Raw genomic sequence first — 20,013 nt, forward strand, 5'->3', positions numbered from 1 at the left:
GCCAATGTGGATGCTCCTCTTTGGTTAAAAATCCCAGAAATTTTGAGGGAAGCTATTAATACCTTCCTGTAGTCTGGCTATCATTCTGTTTAAGGCTCCAGACACACAGTAAAACAACAAACAATATATCATCAATCAAGTGTGTCAGCTTGAATACAAGTCAACGGACTTAGACATTTGCAGGATAGTCCACAAGTCAGAAAGTCGTGCATAGTTTGCTCCTTTTATTCCCCATGCACAGGAAGAAATAATACGGGAGCAGTACTACCATTAGGGAACATTAGCCAAAGCAGAAAAGGCACCTTAAAGCAAAAGGCTTCTCGGTGGACTTACCAGAAGGTGAAGAGGGCCACAATGGCAACTGTAACAAGAAGCTGAAGCAAAAGGATGGTGTAAACCTAAAATTGGGGGGAAAGGGTCTAATCAGCATGGCTGACGCTTAGAAACAAAAGGTAGAATTGAACTCTGAGCTAAGGCAGTAGTTCCATCAGTGCAAAAATGATTCTCCCTCTTCCTCCCCACACCCATTGTGGAGGTTCTCCTAAACCAGGCATGTCCAACTCCCAAGAGATTGTGATCTACTCCCGGTATTAAAAAAAAAAACTGGCAGTGATCTACCCATTGTCATTGGAGGGAGGAGGAGTATGTGTGGGGTAGGTGTATTGCACAGAGTTGTTGAGCTTTTTGGGTGGAGGATTGCACAGTGTTTTTTTAGCTTTCCCCCCCTAACTTATTGTACACGATAAGGATCCTGCGGCCTACCAGGATCAGCCGGGCATCTACCGGTAGATCACGATCTACTGGTTGGACATCCCTGTCCTAAACCTCCTGAGCAATTGCAAAGGGAGGGGGCAAATCCTGCTGCAACAGCGGGCCTAATTGTGCTGGTTTCCAATAGCGCAACAACTTAGTTGAATTCAGCCCACAGTTTGACACAATCCTTCCTTGTGGGATGTGAGCCATTAGGAATCAAAGCATAGCCCTGTCCATCAGCTATGTTTCTTGAAGGGGGTTCACACAACACACATACTCACATCAGTGACACAAACGCAAAGTCCTGTGGCCTATATGGGATCAAAACCCATAGGTCTCCAGCCCCGCTCCCACCCACAGGTAACTGGACAGGGAGAACTGGATAAGTGAGCCTGGAGCAAGAAGCATGTTGGACACCCTTGTTTCACACAGTATGGAGGAAGGTTGACTGTTTCAGACATTACCTTCCTAATGAACACCCTGCGTACACTGCGGTCATCCCAGCTGAAAGTTGTGAGTGTCTCAGTGTCCCCCGAAAATCCACTGCCATAGTTGGGACTGGAACCTGAAAAGGATGGAAAGCAAGACAGGTCATGTTTTGCCCCACTGCTCTCCTGGGGGCAAGTAGGGCACATGTCTCTTCAAAGCAGCACAAAATCTTCCAGGCATGTTAACACCACAGGACAATCTGTCACTGGTTTCCCCAAAGTTTGCAGCAAGTCAGATGATGTTTTCTATGACAGTATTTGCATATTCAACTGCCATTAACAAAACACAATGCAGCTCCTGCCAACCTTGCAGTTCGAAAGCACGTCAAAGTGCAAGTAGATAAATAGGTACCACTCTGGTGGGAAGGTAAATGGCGTTTCGTGAGCTGCTCTGGTTTCCAGAAGCGGCTAGTCATGCTGGCCACATGAGCCAGAAAAACTCTGCGGACAAACGCCGTCTCCCTCGGCCAGTAAAGCGAGATGAGCGCAGCAGCCCCAGAGTCGTTCGTGACTGGACTTAACTGTCAGGGGTCCTTTACCTTTTTTAATGTTCTACCACACAAAAAGGAGCAGGTATGGATGAACTTTATTGCATAAAACCAAAGGCCTTTGCAAAACAAAAAAATAAACAAAACCCCAAACTTACTTACCGGTACATCTTGTTGATACATAAGCTTTCTTCCGACATTAGAAAATGTTAATATTAACCGTGATAAAATGGCTAACATTTATGTTCCCTGGCTTTAGCCAGCAACATTGAATGAGACTTGTATATTTCATTGATTCTGTTCAGTTATCAGATAAAGATCTACCCACGTTTGCCAATTTGTCTCTTAGAAGACAATACTTTGTTCTATGTTGAGCAAAACAAGCCAGATCTCTAGCTTTAGATGTGATTCTAAGCTAGAGGTCATGGTTTGTCTCTCCCATGTGCTAGCAGGGATAAGCAAAATGGCCAGATCAGCATGTTAATAGAAAACATGTGTGATGTGTGAACTGCACCAGTGTATTAAGCTGGAGTATTTGTTAGGTAGATTGTGGCTTTGGTTAATGGGAACAAAACAAATTCTTTGCAGGTGGGGGAAAAGGCCAACATTTGATTCCCTTTTGAGGGTGAAGTGAATGGAAAGTTACCATCTTCAAGATGAACAGTTTAAAACAATGTCACAGGTGACAGCATCATATATCAAAGATATAAGGGGGGGGAGTAGCAAACCCAGCAAAACAATGAAAATTGCATGTTCCAGTTCTAGCCAAAGCCACAAAAGGCCACAGGGCCTGGGGATTTTTTACTCTGAAGATCATGTGAATGTCCCAAGAAAGAACATTTCACAGGACTTTCCAGTTCTGAACAAAATGTGCTGTGTGTGTGTGTGTGTGTAAACTTTACACTAGTGTATGCTTTTTTTGTACACCTTACTTAGCTGCAAAATTCAGAGAAGTTGAATTTTGAAGGCAGGCTCTGCTTTGGTTTGTGCGTTGTTGTCAGAAAGTGTGAATTAGCTAAGTGCGCTTTTTAATGTGAACTGGATTAGATTTCCCCTATCCTTTGTGGGAGTGGACTCAGGAGATCATTAGGCGAATCTCATTTGTCTCAGACTTTGGTTTAATGTGAATTTTCCATGGTCCTTGAATAAACATTCTGATTTGCTGTTATCCCTGGATAATTGTTAATGCTACCCACATTTAAAGATTTTGAAGAAATATAACTACAAGATACCAACACCTATTCAGTGTTATTACACGGACAAACCTCTACCATGTACCCCTTGTGATTGTTTTTCTCTAAACTAAAACAATACATACTTTAGTTGTTTTTTTTAAATAAGTAAGGTCCTTCGCCCCTTTCCAACTTTACAATTCCTTTCTCAGATGGAATGACCAGCACAGTACACTGTATTCCAAAAAGACTGCACCATAGATTTATATGATGCCATTGATAGCGGTTCATTTTATTTTCAAACCCTATCCTACTAATGTGTGGGATGCGGTGGTGCTGTGGTCTAAACCACAGAGCCTAGGGCTTGCCGATCAGAAGGTCGGCAGTTCAATCACCGTGACGGATGAGCTCAAATTCATTGTTCAGTCCCAGCTGCTGCCCAAAGTGCAAGTAGATAAATATGTATTGCTCCGGCGGAAAGGTAAACAGCGTTCCGTGTGCTGCTCTGGTTCGCCAGAAGCGGCTTAGTCATGCTGGGCCGCATGACCCAGAAGCTGTATGCCAGCTCCCTCGGCCTATTGAGCGAGATGAATGACGCTCGGGGGTCACCTGGGGGTTGGGGGACTCCGCCTGTCCACGCAAACACTTGAAATATGCAATGCAGTTTTAAAATAATGTAAACGAACTCAAAAGAAACTCAACAAAATCATAATAAAATTGAGAGGACCAAAAACTCAACAATATTTAAAAATTTCTTTGAATTTTTTTTTAAGGTGCCAAACAGAATGTAGAACTGATGCTAGGCACACCTCCCACAGGAGAGCATCCCGTAGCTGAAGAGCCACTACAGCAAGGGCCCATCTTTTTTATATACATATTGTATTCCGCCTATAGCTGGAGAAGAACCTCCTCTAAAGATCTTAATACATGGGCAGGTTGTTAAAACTAAAGGCATTCCAGTGACTGTACCTTTGAAATCCCTTCTCCACTGAGAGGGGCCCGCGTAATGGTGGGTAACATACATATATGCGTGCAGAAAATACATTTTATTGCCTCCAGGGAATACTGCAGTACAGTTGCCTCTTCTCCACCATAGCCAATCATGACAGACATTTTGCTACAAAATGATATGTGTCTATAGATATCATGGACTATATAGAAATTGCAATTAGGGCTAAGGTTAGCCCTTTATCTTTCAGCTGTGGGGCCGAGGCTTTTCCTATTACAGAGCATTAAGTCTTCTTGTGAGCATATGAGGTGGCTCTCCCCGGGAATATTTCTCTTTTACTCCTAATGCAGAAGAAATCCCTCAGCTTGGCTTAATTGTCTCAGACTATACTGCCTTGACATCACCTATTGTGACAACTCTATCCCCGCCAGGGACAAATTTGGCCAAGATACAACTGTGCTTCATTTACAGAGTTCGTACTTTACCCAAGGTGCCACTACACAATGAAAATTGAATTCAACCTGCTGCATTACCTAACTTCCTTTTTTTAATAATAATTTTTATTCATTTTCCAATATTACAAAACAAACACACAACAACAAAAGCAAAACATAACATAAACAGTTAAACACAACAATAAAATACTATTTTTATATTATTTTCTTAACATCTTAATGGGACTTCCTCCAGTCTTCCTTCCTTTTTTCCATTTTAACTCCTATTTTAAGCAGGTTCATCTTCATATTTAATTTTCCTACCTCTTATTATCCATTTAATCAATTATTCATTTTAACCCATTCTTGCCTATTTTCTTAACTATCATATTTATTTTACCCCATCCTCCTCCTCCTCCTCCTCCTCCTCCTCCTCCTCCTTTCTACTATTACTAGTGCTTCCAGGAACCCCTAGGTATATCCTCTGAATTTCTTATCTTAAACCTTGAAATCATATATTCATTAACTTTTATAATTTTCCTTTTTTAAAATTTAATTTTTATTAATTCATTTGTTTAACAAAGAAAGAAAAAAGGTAACAAAGAAAGAAAAAGGTAACAAAGTATTACAACTGCTATTATATAATTACTGAATAAAATTTAACACCCCACATAGTCGTATCTGTGTCTTATTATTTATATCTTAAGAGAAAACTAAAAGAAAAAAAAAAAATTAGAAAAAGGAAAAAAAAATAATTCAGCCAGCTTCCAATGTTATTCTGTTTAAAATGGTAAATATTTGCTTGTTTGGTGCAAGGCTCACTCTGTTTTCTATTGCTGTGTTGTACAGAAGTTATGTATTTGAACCAGCTAGCTACACTATAGCTGAAGCAGCCAGTATGATGCTCTCCAGTTATTGGTGGACTATAGCTGACAGTTATTGGTGGACTGTACTGACTATTATTCCTGACTTGGAGGGCACCACGCTAGCCTCCCTGCTCTGCAGCTTAGCCAAGTTATTTTACCCCATTGTAAGGTCCTCGGTTAGTTGCTCATGAGTAAGCAGGCAAAACTCCGACCTTTCCTTTAGTAGTTTTATTGTGCATATTATGTACAGTGCAGAGCTAATAAGTTCATGACTGTATCAAACGTCGGCAGAATCCAGGAATGGCCCCTTCCAGTTCTGACCCCAACAAAAGAGTTTCGGTATACAAAAACCCCACCTTCCATCCTTTCATTTCACCCCTCGATGCCTTTGGGGTGACGGAAATTGCGTGCCTCCTTACTCGCCCCTTGGGCTAGGGAGTGCAGGGTCTCTCCAGCATCCTCAGAGCCTCGACCCTCCATCCCCTGAGTCCCATGCCCCTCCCCACTAGAAGCCTCACTGCTTCCTCCGCTGCCAGAGGAGGTGCAGCTGGTCAGGTGGGGCCGGGGCTCTCTGTAGCATCCCAAGAGCCCTTCCACCACCTTGCGCTGCACTGGGGACAGTTCCCTGACACCCATGTTTTCATCAATACAGGACTCCATGATGGCTAACAATCCATCATTTGAAGAAGAAGAAGAGAAGAAGAAGAAGAAGAAGAGAAGAGGAAGGTTTGGATTTGATATCCCGCTTTTCACTACCCGGAGGAGTCTGAAAGCAGCTAACATTCTCCTTTCCCTTCCTCCCCCACAACAAACACTCTGTGAAGTAAGTGGGGCTGAGAGACTTCAAAGAAGTGTGACTAGCCCAAGGTCACCCAGCAGCTGCATGTGGAGGAGTGGAGACATGAACCCGGTTCCCCAGATTACGAGTCTACCGCTCTTAACCACTACACCACAACAACAATTCACATTCAAGCACTACAAATAAAACAGCCACCAGCAAACTCCAATGTGATTCAGCAAGTGTAACAGCAAAACCAAATCAATAATTAGTTTTGACTCTGGTTTTTTAAAAGTATACTGTAATAGTAACAGGCAGATACAGAGGTAAGTAAATGATAGTCTTAAGCCATGGATTTCCACAAGTTGGTATTATCCAAAGGTAATACCTCTCAGCCAGAGGTGCTGGACAGGTTAGGAGTCTGGTGGAGTCATAACAGAAGCAGCAGCCCTTAAGATATCCAGCCCCCTTCAGGCATTCACCATCACCAACAGGACTTTGAACTGGACTTAGAAATAGATCGGCAGACACTGAAAATGATATTAGGCAGAGTGAGACAGCTTTGGTCCCCCACCGCCACACCATTTCCTCTGAGCCCCCTAAGGGAGTAGGAAACCCTTGCCCATCTACTGCAAGCCATCCAGAAATAATACCAGTAGCAGTATTATACCATACATCTGGTATACTGTAAGCCATACCAGTAGTTTGCAACTTACCTTCTGCTCAGTCCTGCTCTACACTACCTTGTAGTTTTGCTGGCTTGATGCTGTTACCTGGAGCTACATCTTTCTGTGGTTCACTTGCTGTCTGGACCAAACTTTCCATAGGAATCATTTGGTCCAGAACTTCTACCAAGACTCTTAAATTGCAAGGAAGCTTCAAACATGCAGGCCCCAACCACCTACAGTCTAAAGTGGTAGTGACCTAGGAACTATTGGCCACATGGTTTTATTTCATGTGTGTAGGTTGCCTTTAGGGACGCGGGTGGCGCTGTGGGTTAAACCACAAAGCCTAGGGCTTGTCGATCAGAAGGTCGGCGGTTCGAATCCCTGCAACGGGGTGAGCTCCCGTTGCTCGGTCCCTGCTTCTGCCCACCTAGCATTTTGAAAGTACGTCAAAGAGCAAGTAGATAAATAGGTACCACTCCAGCGGGAAGGTAAACCGCATTTCCGTGTGCTCCTCTGGTTCGCCAGAAACGGCTTAGTCATGCTGGCCACATGACCCGGAAGCTGTATGCCGGCTCCCTCGGCCAATAAAGCGAGATGAGCGCCGCAACCCCAGAGTCGTCCGCGACTGGACCTAATGGTCAGGGGTCCCTTTACCTTTACGTTGCCTTTAGGTTGCCTTTATGTATGTAGTTACAGGTAGGTAACCGTGTTGGTCTGCCATAGGCAAAACAAAATAAAATAAAATAAAAATTCCTTCCAATAGTACCTTAAACCAACTAAGTTTGTTCTTGGTATGAGCTTATAATCTGCTCTGCACAGCATAAATTGACTTCCAAGGACTCTGGTAGGTAGGGGAGGGTGCGGCTGGGCCTCCTACTTTTGGCAGGGAGGTAACCAGGCATTTGGTCCCTTCTCTTCCATAAAAGATGCCAGATTTTTGAGAGAGGGAGCCTGGATTGTCAAACATGTAAAACTGAGGGGCTCTTTAATTGCACAGGCTTTTAGTGGTCAACAACCCATGATGCAATCCCTCTGCGAATTTATATAGGCTATTGCAACTTGCTGCTCTTTGTTACTAAGCCCAACTTCATTTCCAGATACACTTAACTGTTGTGAAGCAGCAGGCTGAAAGCAAAGATGAACAAGGTTTAAGTGTCTTAAGGGAGCTGCAGATAAGGAGTTTAGGGGCTTATTAATTCTAAACCACCCTTTCAAGCTTGTGGGGAGTTTCTCTCTAAGGATGTTTCACCAACGTCACAGGAGGTTCAAGAGATGCAGTTTTTGAGGAAGTATCACAAAGAATTCCCTCCCATTATTACCCCCTTCCTAGAGTTGCCATACATTCCTAATTGTAAGGGACCTCCAAAAATGATAGGATACTTTGGTTACGGTTAATCAAGCCACAAAATAGGGTTCATTGCGGTCAGAATCAATTTTGGGGAAATATTGAAACTAGGCCTCTTGGCCCCTTGTAATAGTTCAGGAAGAAGAGTAAAGGTAAAGGTAAAGGGACCCCTGACCATTAGGTCCAGTCGCGGACGACTCTGGGGTTGCGGCTTTTATCTTGTGTTACTGGCCGAGGGAGCCGGCGTACAGCTTCCGGGTCATGTGGCCAGCATGAGTAAGCCGCTTCTGGTGAACCAGAACAGCACACGGAAACGCTGTTTACCTTCCCGCCAGAGCGGTACCTATTTATCTACTTGCACTTTGACGTGCTTTCGAACTGCTAGGTGGGCAGGAGCTGGGACCGAGCAACGGGAGCTCACCCCTTCGCAGGGATTCGAACCGCCGACCTTCTGATCAGCAAGCCCTAGGCTCTGTGGTTTAACCCACAGCGCCACCCGCATCCCTTTTAGGAAGAAGAGAACATGTCAAATAAAAAAATAATTACGTCCATTAGATTTCTAACCCACCGTAGCAAAACAAAATATTCATTAATCACAATGCTACTCAAAGCCACCCCTAGCATTAGCAGAGTGAGGCAGCCCATCTCAGTCACCTGATTTGAGGATACAAAAATAGCAGCAACATTCGGATTATTCGATTATTAACATTATGATTGCTCTACATCATTTTACAGCCATGGGTTGCTGTTTGGTTGCTTGCCCCCAGTACCAAATGCCTTGGTCCAGCTCTGTGTATATTGGAATCTTTGGAGTGGCTTAATGCTGGCCACATGACCCAGTAGTAATGTACGAAGTGAGAGCTGGACCATAAAGAAGGCTGATCGCTAAGAATTGATGCTTTTGAATTATGGTGCTGCAGGAGACTCTTGAGAGTCCCATGGACTGCAAGAAGATCAAACCTATCCATTCTCAAAGAAATCAGCCCTGACTGCTCACTAGAAGGACAGATCCTGAAGCTGAGGCTCCAGTACTTTGGCCACCTCATGAGAAGAGAAGACTCCCTGGAAAAGACCCTGATGTTGGGAAAGATGGAGGGCACAAGGAGAAGGGGACGACAGAGGATGAGATGGTTGGACAGTGTTCGAAGCTACTAACATGAGTTTGGCCAAACTGCGAGAGGCAGTGAAGGATAGGCGTGCCTGGCGTGCCCTGGTCCATGGGGTCACGAAGAGTCGGACACAACTGAAGACTGAACAACAACAACAACAATGCTGGCCACTGTATGCCACCCTGAATGAGTGCTTTGGGAGGGGGAGCCTGGATTGTGAGGCATGTAATAAAGGGGAATAATATCTTTGCTTTTCTGAGTTATCACCCCTTATTCAACCCTAAACCCAGGTTTGCTAGTAACTAGATTCTACCACTGTGCTGCAAGCTTTATGCAGCAATCTCTTGTGGAATCAGGGCATTCATATTAAGAACTCAGACAGTCAAATGACACTCCCACCCCGAGGGACACTTAAGGGGTATATTTTTAGGGCCCACCTAATTTTTGTGACTATAAATTGTTTAAAACTGATTTTAATATTGTGCTTTACTGTTGTGTTGTAACCCAGCCTGGGACCTTAGTGTGATGGGAGAGTAATGACTCAATGAATGAATAAGTACCTGAACCAAAGTCAACGTTCACTGAGACCTTTTCATAGTCACTCAGCTGGACCTTGTATTAAACTCCCAACACCCATTCGAACATTAAAATCTAAGCTATAAATTAAGTAGCTGAAAATTCGCATTTACCGTATTTCTCTAGCGTATTCTTCTTATTGCTGCTTTTACGTAGCAAAAACATATTCATTGTCCTCTGAAGGCTCCAGCACCCAGAAGCAGATGTGAAGATCAATGGGAGAGTAACCATTCTGAAAGGCTGCATGGCCCCTCCTTGGTGACATCATTGTGATGGCACAGGACTGGAACCTTCAGGTGGCAGGTGAACTCACCCATCTCTGGGGCCTTTGCTTCCTCACTGAGGATTTATTGGGGCATGGTTAGGGATAGAATCATAGAGTTGGAAGAGACCACAAGGGCCATCCAGTCCAACCCCCTGCCAAGCAGGAAACACCATCAAAGCATTCCTGACAGATGGCCGTCAAGCCTCGCTTAAAGACCTCCAAAGAAGGAGACTCCACCACACTCCTTGGCAGCAAATTCCACTGCGAACAGCTCTTACTGTCAGGAAGTTCTTCCTAATGTTTAGGTGGAATCTTCTCTTGTAGTTTGAATCCATTGCCCCATGTCCGCTTCTCTGGAGCAGCAGAAAACAACCTTTCTCCCTCCTCCATATGACATCCTTTTATATATTTGAACATATCATATCACCCCTTAACCTTCTCTTCTCCAGGCTAAACATACCCAGCTCCCTAAGCCGTTCCTCATAAGGCATCGTTTCCAGGCCTTTGACCATTTTGGTTGCCCTCCTCTGGACACGTTCCAGCTTGTCAGTATCCTTCTTGAACTGTGGTGCCCAGAACTGGACACAGTATTCCAGGTGAGGTCTGACCAGAGCGGAATACAGTGGTACTATTGGATGTCCAAGGAATCTATTGAAAATGGACTATCAACTGATTTTCTTCAAGCCCTATTGCAGCACAGACTCTTGCTATAAATCAGGCTTGCTCAACCTCAGCCCTCTAGATGTTTTGCGACTACAATCCCCATCATCCCTGACCCTGGTCCTGCTAGCTAGGGATCATGGGAGTTGTAGGCCAAAAACATCTGGAGGGCCGAAGTTGAGGAAGACTGCTATAAATGCTTTTCATCTGAGCTCATGAAACTGAAAGTATTTTTTAAACATGCTCACGTGATACATACATAGATGCATATTGCTTTGCAATATATACATTATTTATGTATCATTGATGCAGAATTGCCAGTGTCCCAATAGATGCCTCTCTGCTATTTAAATTTCTGAAGTGTTTGTTGCTAGAGGAGCCTATAGGCATTGACTGCAATCCTAACCATGTTCTACTCAGAAGTAAATCCCAAAACTTCAATGACGCATACTCAGGTAAGTGGGGGTTAGGTTTTCAATTTTAATCTGTTTCCTATTGTGAATTTCAAAAACGAGTGTAATGAATCACTCATTATTGCTTTTTCACATGAAAAGAAATGATCTCTTGTTACCTGTGGATTTTATATGTGCTCTTCAGTTAGTCAGAGTCCCTTTGTCAAACTGGGAAAAACCATCTGGATTTGACTGCTCATTTTTACTTACAATCCATCCCCTAAATCTTTGTTTAAAATTTAAATGTACTTTTCTCCCCACTACCACCACTAATTTTTGTTGATTTATAGCTTGTTGTACTTTCCTAGATACTACTCAATCCCCTTTGTACTGTGAAGGGAATTTTAAAACTGGACATTCATTATTTTTCTTTTCATGGCAGGAATACATTTGCACAATGAGGATATCAAGCTTTCAGACACAAAGTCATGTTCACTGAAACATTTAAAACATTTAAAACCTAAATTGGTTTGAGTATATTGTTTCAGCAAGCACATGACCACAACTATTTTCCATATAAATACCATTTATGAAATAAATGATGCAATTAAAAAAGAACATATATGTTAACTGAGCAAAGGAGAATGTCTGTAGAATTTAGAAAATCCAGGAAACAAAGAGCAAAATATCCACGATATTAAACTGTCCCTTCTTGACTCCTCAGTCAGGGAAACAAGAGAGAATGACATATACAGAGCTGTGAGAAATCAAATCTCCCAGGTCTCCTAACAACTAGTGTATAATTTATAGAGTTTCCACAAAGGTAGCAGTGGAGGAACTCCCAACCTATCCACAAAGCTATGAATTAATGCTATAGATAGATAGATATGGATATTTTTATAAATAAATGTGTATAACTGCATAATGACACCACAAATGCTCAATTACTCATGCAGGGTAAGAAGTCAATAGCAGTGCAAGACTATGTGTATATACTCAACAGTAAGTCTGGTTAAGTCATAGGATTGGATTCTAAATTTTGAATATGAGCTGGACCATAAAGAAGACTGGTTGCCGAAGAATTGATGCTTTTGAATTATGGTGCTGGAAGAGACTCTTGAGAGTCCCATGGACTGCAAAAAGATCAAACTTATCCATCCTTAAAGAAATCAGCTCTGAGTGCTCACTGGAAGGACAGATCCTGAAGTTGAGGCTCCAGTACTTTGGCCACCTCATGAGAAGAGAAGACTTCCTAGAAAAGACCCTGATGTTGTGAAAGAGAACAAGGAGAAGGGGACGACAGAGGACGAGATGGTTGGACAGTGTTCTCCAAGCGACTAGCATGAGTTTGGCCAAACTGCGGGAGGCAGTGACAGATAGGCGTGCTTTGGTCCACGGGGTCACGAAGAGTCGGACACAACTGAACGACTGAACAACAACAATATAAATATAAGAGAGAGGGAGAAGGAGAGAGGGAGAGAGAGAGAGCCCAAACTCACTGGGATCCACATATGCCCAAGCTGGATGGAGAGGAACGTTCAGAGGTGGAGGGAATGCCCCTGATTTCAATCCTTCTGCTGAGGTAGCCTCTTCATATGTTGGAGGAGCTGATGGGACGTTTGTGTTGTCCTTTTTGTCTGCATCTGCCTGCTGCCCTTCAGAGTTTTCAGGCTTGTTATTCACAGAGAGCTGTAGAGCAAAATAGGAAATGGAACATTATTATTATTATTATTATTATTATTATTATTATTATATAAATAAATAAAAACCCTCATGTGTTTTATATGGGACAAAGAGGAGGCAACCAAAACAAAGTTCCAGTTCCAGTTTATTTTTTAAGGGGACACATGGCCAGGGGAGCTTCAGCAGCCCTCTTAGCCTGGAAGAGGTGGGGCATAGGTACAGAGAAGGGTCTGCCTCTGACCTTCTCAGCTTTCTCATGCCCAGTAAGAATGGCAATACTGTTTAAGCAATGGATCTGTGGCGAACCTTGGGTGAACTAAATGCTGAGTCTTTCCACCCTGTGTAAACTAAATTGACTACGCCCAGATTTAGGACATGCTCATTTGTCATATACCCCAAGTAAGGGCTTGGAAACTGATTTTTTCCTAACCTCTCCTCTTGTCAATGATTGCATGTTAGCCAACAGTCATAAGAGGGAACCTTAATGTCAGGGGTGGTTCATATACAGATCAGTACGGAGACTTAGAGCCTTGAAGTAAAGTTAGCTTTTTATTAGGATAAACAGCATGCATCCAGAGAGCACAACAGGGCATGGCTTGCCTCCAGTAGCGCAGTGGCCAAGACTGCCTGTCTGCCCCTCCTAAAGGTAAAGGTATCCCTGACCGTTAAGTCCAGTCGCAGACAACTCTGGGGTTGCACACTCATCTCGCTCTATAGGTCGAGGGAGATGGTGTTTGTCCGCAGACAGCTTCCGGGTCATGTGGCCAGCATGATGAACCAGAGCAGCACGGAAACAGCGCTTAACTTCCCACCGGAGTGGTACCTATTTATCTACTTGCACTTTGACGTGCTTTTGAACTGCTAGGTGGGCAGGAGCAGGACCGAGAATGGGAGCTCACCCTGTTGCGGGGATTCGAACTGCCGACCTTCTGATTGGCAAGCCTAGGCTCTGTGGTTTAGACCACAGCGCCACTGCTTCCCCATGTCTGCCCCTCCTACTCCCCTCTAAATCTCTTCATTGGCTGTATGTCTTCCAAACAACCTTAATCTCTTGTTCTCTGTGTGCTCTTTGTTTGGCTACATGCAGAGCTCTGTGTGTCCTTGGAGACAAGAGCGGAAGGGGAGCTTAATACACTGAGACCTGTAAGTTCCTGTGAAGCTGCCATAGCTCCTGTCCCCATCCTCCTCTGCTTCAGGTCCTGAACTGAATTTCTTCCCTCTGCTTCCTGCCCTGCCCTTGAATGGCTTTCTACCTGTGGCTCTTCTCTTTCCCTCAAGCCTGTTGCTTCTTCAGCCCCCACCACCCTCCTCCTTCCTCTGACCCATCTTCCATGTCCCACCACAAGACCCCTGGTTCACAGCCTTCTCTTCTGTGGTTTCCCTTGGGGGTTCTTCTGGGCATCCGACCACTGTTCTTCATCCAACCAGTCCCTGACCCTTAACCCAGAAGCTCAAGTTTGTGGTGCTTCTAAAGAAGCAAGAGAGGAACTAGTAGGGTTATAGCAAAAGGTTCCTCATTACGTTTTTCATGAAAGCCATTGTTTCCTCATGTATATCAAGGGAGGGGCTGTGGTCATCCAGATGTTGCTGGACAACAACTCCCACCATCCCTGGCTGTGACTGAGTTGTAATCCAATGACATCTCGAAGGCCTCAGTGGGTTCCCCACAGTTGACGTATTCCATTTTGTTTTGTAGATGTGTCCACTGGCTTTTTGTGAGACTGTAAGATCAGCCTTGCCATCTAGGAGGTTCAATCTGTAGGCCATAGTGGGGAACCTGTGACCATCCAGATGTTTGAACTGCAGCTCCCATCATCCCTTTCCATTGGCCACATTGGCTGGGTCTGATGGAGTTGAAGTTCAGCAGCATCTGGTGAGCCAAAGGTTCCCCACCCCTCCTGTAGACTGCAGGATAATCCAGCCTGCTGCTCCCATAGCATTACAAATTATGCCTCTGCTTCTGTGGCTTTAACAAAAAAAACACAAATCCTCCCTAATGTCCCACAGCAGTTAAAAATACTTAAAATAACAGAAGCAACACACTCTGTGATCCAGTATCACTTGACACCACTATACTGAATAACAGATTCAAAATAAGCCCTATTGACCTCAGCAGGATTTAGGTCCTAGTGCAGCCTGACGCTCAATTTGGCATCCCCAACCCCAACCCCAACCCCAACCCTGTACAATCAACAGCGCAGCTCCATAAAGACAATGCTAATTAAACCCAGGCTGTTTCACAACAGCAAGAGCCACCTTGCAGTGCAGCCACCCCACAAAAGCTTTCTATAATTATAACAACCCCACATGGCAGCTGAACAATCTGAGCCAATCAGCAGCAGCATAAAAATGACCTAATTCAAAGGGAGCAAGTGCCTAGAAGGTGAGGAGGGGGGGGCAGAAGGGAAGGGAAGAGGACCTTTGCAAAGGAGATTTCTTAGGTCTAGCTTTGTGGAAGAAATTTAGCATGTCATACGTATCCTCTAGTATGGGCACGGGAGTAGAATCTCATTGCATGACATCAACACCCTGCTGGCCACATTCCAGTTCCACAAGCAAGGGAGCATTTGGGATAACTCATCCCTATTACATAACTCCCTTTGCGCACAGGTGAGACCCAGGATTATGGAACACACAAGATAAGCTATTGCAGCACCATGCAAAACTGCACCAACATAGATTTGTTGCTTCCATCATTGCCAGCAGCCCAGGGTCCTAACACCTACAGGGGGACTAAAAACTAAACATGCATTTAAAGCCCCTGTGATGCTGCTTTTACATGGCAACTGATTTCTTATAGGGGGGTTGGGGAGGCCAGGGCCAGGGGGGCGTGATGGATGAAATTTAATCTCCTTCAGTTCAACCTCCTGCAATGAGTAAGAACAGGGTTTCTTATTCTTACAAGGTTTCAAGAGGACTTTTTTAAGGGCTAGCAGGAACACAAATCCCGGGGAGATTATATGGGATAAGTTGAGGTGACTGACAGCAATCCTGTCACTAGCCCTGCGGTGACATGCGATAAACCTCTTCCCACATCCCCCCCCCCCCGCTTGTTCTCTTTTGCAACAGGGATTTGGTGCAAATAACAAGCAGATGGACGATTTGGTCTCGTGCACAAACACACAAAGATGGTGAGGTTGAATTAATTCTGCGCCACAATTGCATTTGTCCTTACGCCACGCTTAATTCTGCCAAGCATCTATCTACAAGCCAGCTAGATTATTAGAATTAAGCAAGGTATATTTGGTACTGTTCCCCACCTACCTTTCCCTGCGTCATGTTTTCCTATGGACTGATGCCCCTCTGCTTGAGAGAATGGCACTTCGCAGGAAGCGAGAGCGAGGATAGCTATTTTTCTCCCCTCGCTCAGCAGCTGACTGGCTGCGTATTATTTGCTGGCTCTTTCCCTGGTGTGTCGCTTCAACCTCTGCAGCCCGGGTCTGGTGATGCTCTTACATTCCAGCAACATCTAGATCTCATCTCCCTTCTGGTGGTGGAGGTGGGAATCTACCATTCCCGAGATACTGAACAGGGGGGGATGCTGAGGAAATCAGATGCCAAGAAAGGAAGGTGGGGGGGGGGTGCTGATTTGGAAGGACAGTGCAAGCTTTTGACGTAGCCTCTTTCAGAGTGTGATGCTGTGTCGCACAGGGAGAGAGAAATCCCAGCAAATGCCAGAATGCAGCTTAACGGCGGAGGACCAGAATTGCAGAATGAACAAACAAAAGGGGAAAGTGAAAGAGAGAAGGTGATGCAGAGGAGAACTGGGCAGGATGCTCTTCTAAGACTTAAATGCGCCAATTTGCTGCGTTACTAACAGCAGCCCAGGGAGCGATTAGCAGCAGAGCAGCTTTGGGAACCACAGTGTCGCACATCAGAAGGGAACGACGCCGTTGCTTCCACTCTTGACTTTCACATAGATCGTTTATCAGGTTTACATATATCACTCCACGCATCCAAAGACATCCCAAAGAGATTTTGCGATTATAAAACGCAGAATACCTTTTAGAAATAAATCAACAGGGCAATTCAAAGCACTAAAATTGCTCGTCTGACGAAAATCATTTAAAACAACTCAGTGGCTTTGCACATATTTAACCCTCTGAGGGGCCCGGACACACCACGTATATAAAACAATTCCCCTCCAAAGAATCCTGAGAACTGTAGTTTGGTGAAGCTGCTGGGAATTGTTGCCTCCTAGGGAAAACAACACTTCCCAGGATTGGGCTGTGTGCTTTAAATATAGGTTGCAAGCAGAACCTTCATTATTCTTTGCACTTTATTGTCAGATTCTCCTTTAAAATACATACACATTTATATGTTGTGTGCATTATGTAAACGTTACATATGCAAATAAAAATAAATAATAGAAGAACAAAAAAGAACAATTACAGTTGCTGTATTTACTGAATTCTTATAAATAAAATTATAAATAAAATTATAAATAAAATGCACACCACGCCCCCAGGACGTGCGCACTGCCCCTGCGGGTGGTGTGCTACACACCCCATGATGCACACCAGCCACACCCCCGCCTGCTCTCCGCTCCCGGTGCCGGAGCATGAAGCTCCGCAACTGTTCCAGTCTTCTTGACGTCTTCACACTCCCATGTTCTCAGTCAATGGCAAGAAAACCCCCAGCCTATGTTCTAAGACGCCCACACCCACATTTTTAAAGATGGTGAACAAGTTAATAAGGCCATGATCCCATTTCTGTGACCTGAATTTGCAGCTGCCACAAGTTCTCCATCTGCTCTATGCTTTTTGCAAATATCATTCCTAAGAACTATTTTATGGTTAGGTAGCCGTGGTTTGGTCCCTCCTTCCCACAGACCACAGTCAGCAGAACTGATTTCCTCAAGGAAGTTTGCTATGTGGAGATGCCTCTAGGTAAAAACCACAAGCCACAGTAATCTAACGCTAAATTACAAAGCACTGTGTAAAGGGAAGAAAGCCAGCAGTTAATTAACCGCAGAACCCAACAAACATACTTCACTTACAAGACAACATCTGCAATCAGCAGCTAGAAAGACAATTTAATTATGTAACCAATGTGGTATGTTGTGTAGGCAGATCAGCATTACTCTGTTTACATATATAACTAATGCCTTGCAAAAAGGGGTTGTTGTTTTTTGTCTAGAATCACGATTGTCAATCAAATTATGGATGTATGCAAACAAAGCAAAACAGACATGGAGAGCACGTGTTGCGGTGGGGGCTGGCAAGTCACCCCTGTTGCTGGGCGGGTTAGTCTGGATGGCCTCAACTATGATCGGGCTCTGGGTGTTGTTGGGGTGTTGTTCCATGTTGCAATTGTTGATGGACAGCCCAGAGCCTATAAATTGCCCTTATAAAACTGTGTTATTATCTGTTTACAGTTTATTATTCAATAAACCGTTTCCATTCATATATATCAAACTATATATAGTTTGTTATATATATATATATATATATATATATATATATAACAAACTATATATATATATATATATAAATTATATATATATATATGAGTTTTTTCTTGATTTCTTATTTTTCCGGCAGGTTTTGCCATTTCTGCACATTCCATTAGTTTTTGTATCCATTCTTCTTTTGCTGGCACTTCTTCTTCTTCTTCCCATTTTTGGGCAAGTAACATTCTTGCCGCTGTAGTCACATACATGAATAAATTTCTATTCAGTTTGGGTATAGTTCTGTCCCTATAATTCCCAAAAGGAATTACTGTATATCACCACTTAAATTAAGTTGTGGTATGAACGGGCCCTAACCAACCTATATTAACATTTTCTGCAAATCTTGGATAAGCAGAACCAGCTGAAATTTTACTGGTCTTATCTACCCGCATTTTTCGCTCCATAAGACGCACCTGAACATAAGACGCACCTAGTCTTTAGAGGAGGAAAGGGGGAAAGCCCTGTTTTTTTGAAGATCAGCTCAAAGTGGTGCAGCTTTTTTTGCAAAGGGAAAAGCCCTGTTTTTTTGAGGATCAGCTGAAAGTGGTGCAGCTTTTTTTGCAAAGGGAAAAGCCCTGCTTTTTTGAGGATCAGTTGAAAGTGGTGCAGCTTCTTTTTCAAGAGGAAAAGCCCCGTTTTTATGGGGTCCAACTCACAGTTCTGCAGCTTCTAGTCCTACAGCCATTTCTACAGTTTCCAGACAGATAATCCAATCAGCCAGTCACATGTCGCTGGGGAAACAAACAGCCTCCCTCTGCATTCAACAATGGAGGCCTGGGCAAGGGGGCGGGCTGGAAAGGGGGCCTTATCTCTCTCCCAGATCACTTGCTGAACACTTGTTCAGCCGCTTCCTTTCAACACCCCCTTCTCTCTTTGTAAAAAAAAGAGCATGATCTGCTTTTGGCCCTAGGCAATTCAGCTCCAGGGACCATGCATTCGCTCCATAAGACGCACAGACATTTCCTCTTACTTTTAGAAGGAAAAAGGTGTGTCTTATGGAGCGAAGAATACGGTAATCTCTTTTTCGACCAACATTCCTCAGCTCTTTTCCCCAAGCACTAGACGCTTGTTCTGCCTTGAAATTTCCCTTTACAGGTGCATTACAGTGTCAAATCTACTGCGGGTTAAAAATGCACCTGTAATATTAATTCAAAGTCAACGGTCCCAGCAGACATGGATCTAAACCTGAAACTATTCTTTCTTCCAGCAGGTGAAACACAAACACCAAAACCCTGGGGTGTGGCAATGAATGCAAAAAAGCGAGCCACTCCCTGGGATTAAATTATTCTGCCATCTAGGAGAATGATTGGGACACCACCCCTTGAAGAACATGTTCCTGCCATTATGGCATGGACTTAGGTGCGTTTAACAAAAGGCTGGTGCACAGGTATGTGGAGCGGTGCCACTGAGGCTAGAGGGGTCCAGTAGGGGAAGGCAGTGTTGGAGAGCTCAACAGTGTCAAGATGTATTTCAGAGGATGGCGATATTCCCATAATATGAGGACTCCCTCTTATATAAGGAGATCTAAGCAGAGTGTGCTTTGTTCTTGCTATTCTAACCAAGAGCTGACCGGAGGCTTTAAAGAGACAGCAGTCAGAAAGGCAAAACGAAGCTAAGTCACTTGTCATTATTATTTTTATTACAGTGACAATGGTGTTTTACTGCATAAACACATGTTTTAATGGCTTTACCGTGGGAGCCAGCAATTCTTGCCAATGGCCCCCTGTAGCATCTCACCTTGCATGGAGTCACACCGGGCCGTCTTAGGGAGATCGGCCGCCATGGTGCGGCGATCCCTCCGGCACCCCCAGCGTGCCGCTTCTCCGCCGCCTCCCTCCCGCGCTTGCCACCGCTTGGGGGGTGAGCAGGGGATGAGGGGCATGGCACTGGAGCGGCGCGGGGCTCTGCACGCCCTTCCAGTGCTCCCGGGACGGG

At 44.2% G+C, this 20,013-nt stretch overlaps 1 protein-coding gene across 1 annotated transcript in view; it reads right to left on the reverse strand.

Annotated features, from left to right (window-relative positions):
* The window catches only part of FAIM2 (Fas apoptotic inhibitory molecule 2), a 40,742-nt gene extending 24,545 nt beyond the window's left edge, over positions 1-16,197 (reverse strand). Inside the window, exons 1-4 of the mRNA XM_033142643.1 lie at positions 15,891-16,197; positions 12,443-12,632; positions 1,218-1,318; positions 334-398 (exon numbers count right to left, since the gene is read on the reverse strand). Coding sequence (XP_032998534.1) covers positions 334-398; positions 1,218-1,318; positions 12,443-12,632; positions 15,891-15,905 — 371 coding nt within the window. The 5' untranslated portion in view covers positions 15,906-16,197. The remainder of the gene's footprint in view (positions 1-333; positions 399-1,217; positions 1,319-12,442; positions 12,633-15,890) is intronic.
* Between the last annotated feature and the right edge of the window lie 3,816 nt (positions 16,198-20,013).

Source organism: Lacerta agilis, chromosome 2 (assembly GCF_009819535.1).
Source record: "Lacerta agilis isolate rLacAgi1 chromosome 2, rLacAgi1.pri, whole genome shotgun sequence".
Taxonomy (NCBI): domain Eukaryota; kingdom Metazoa; phylum Chordata; class Lepidosauria; order Squamata; family Lacertidae; genus Lacerta; species Lacerta agilis.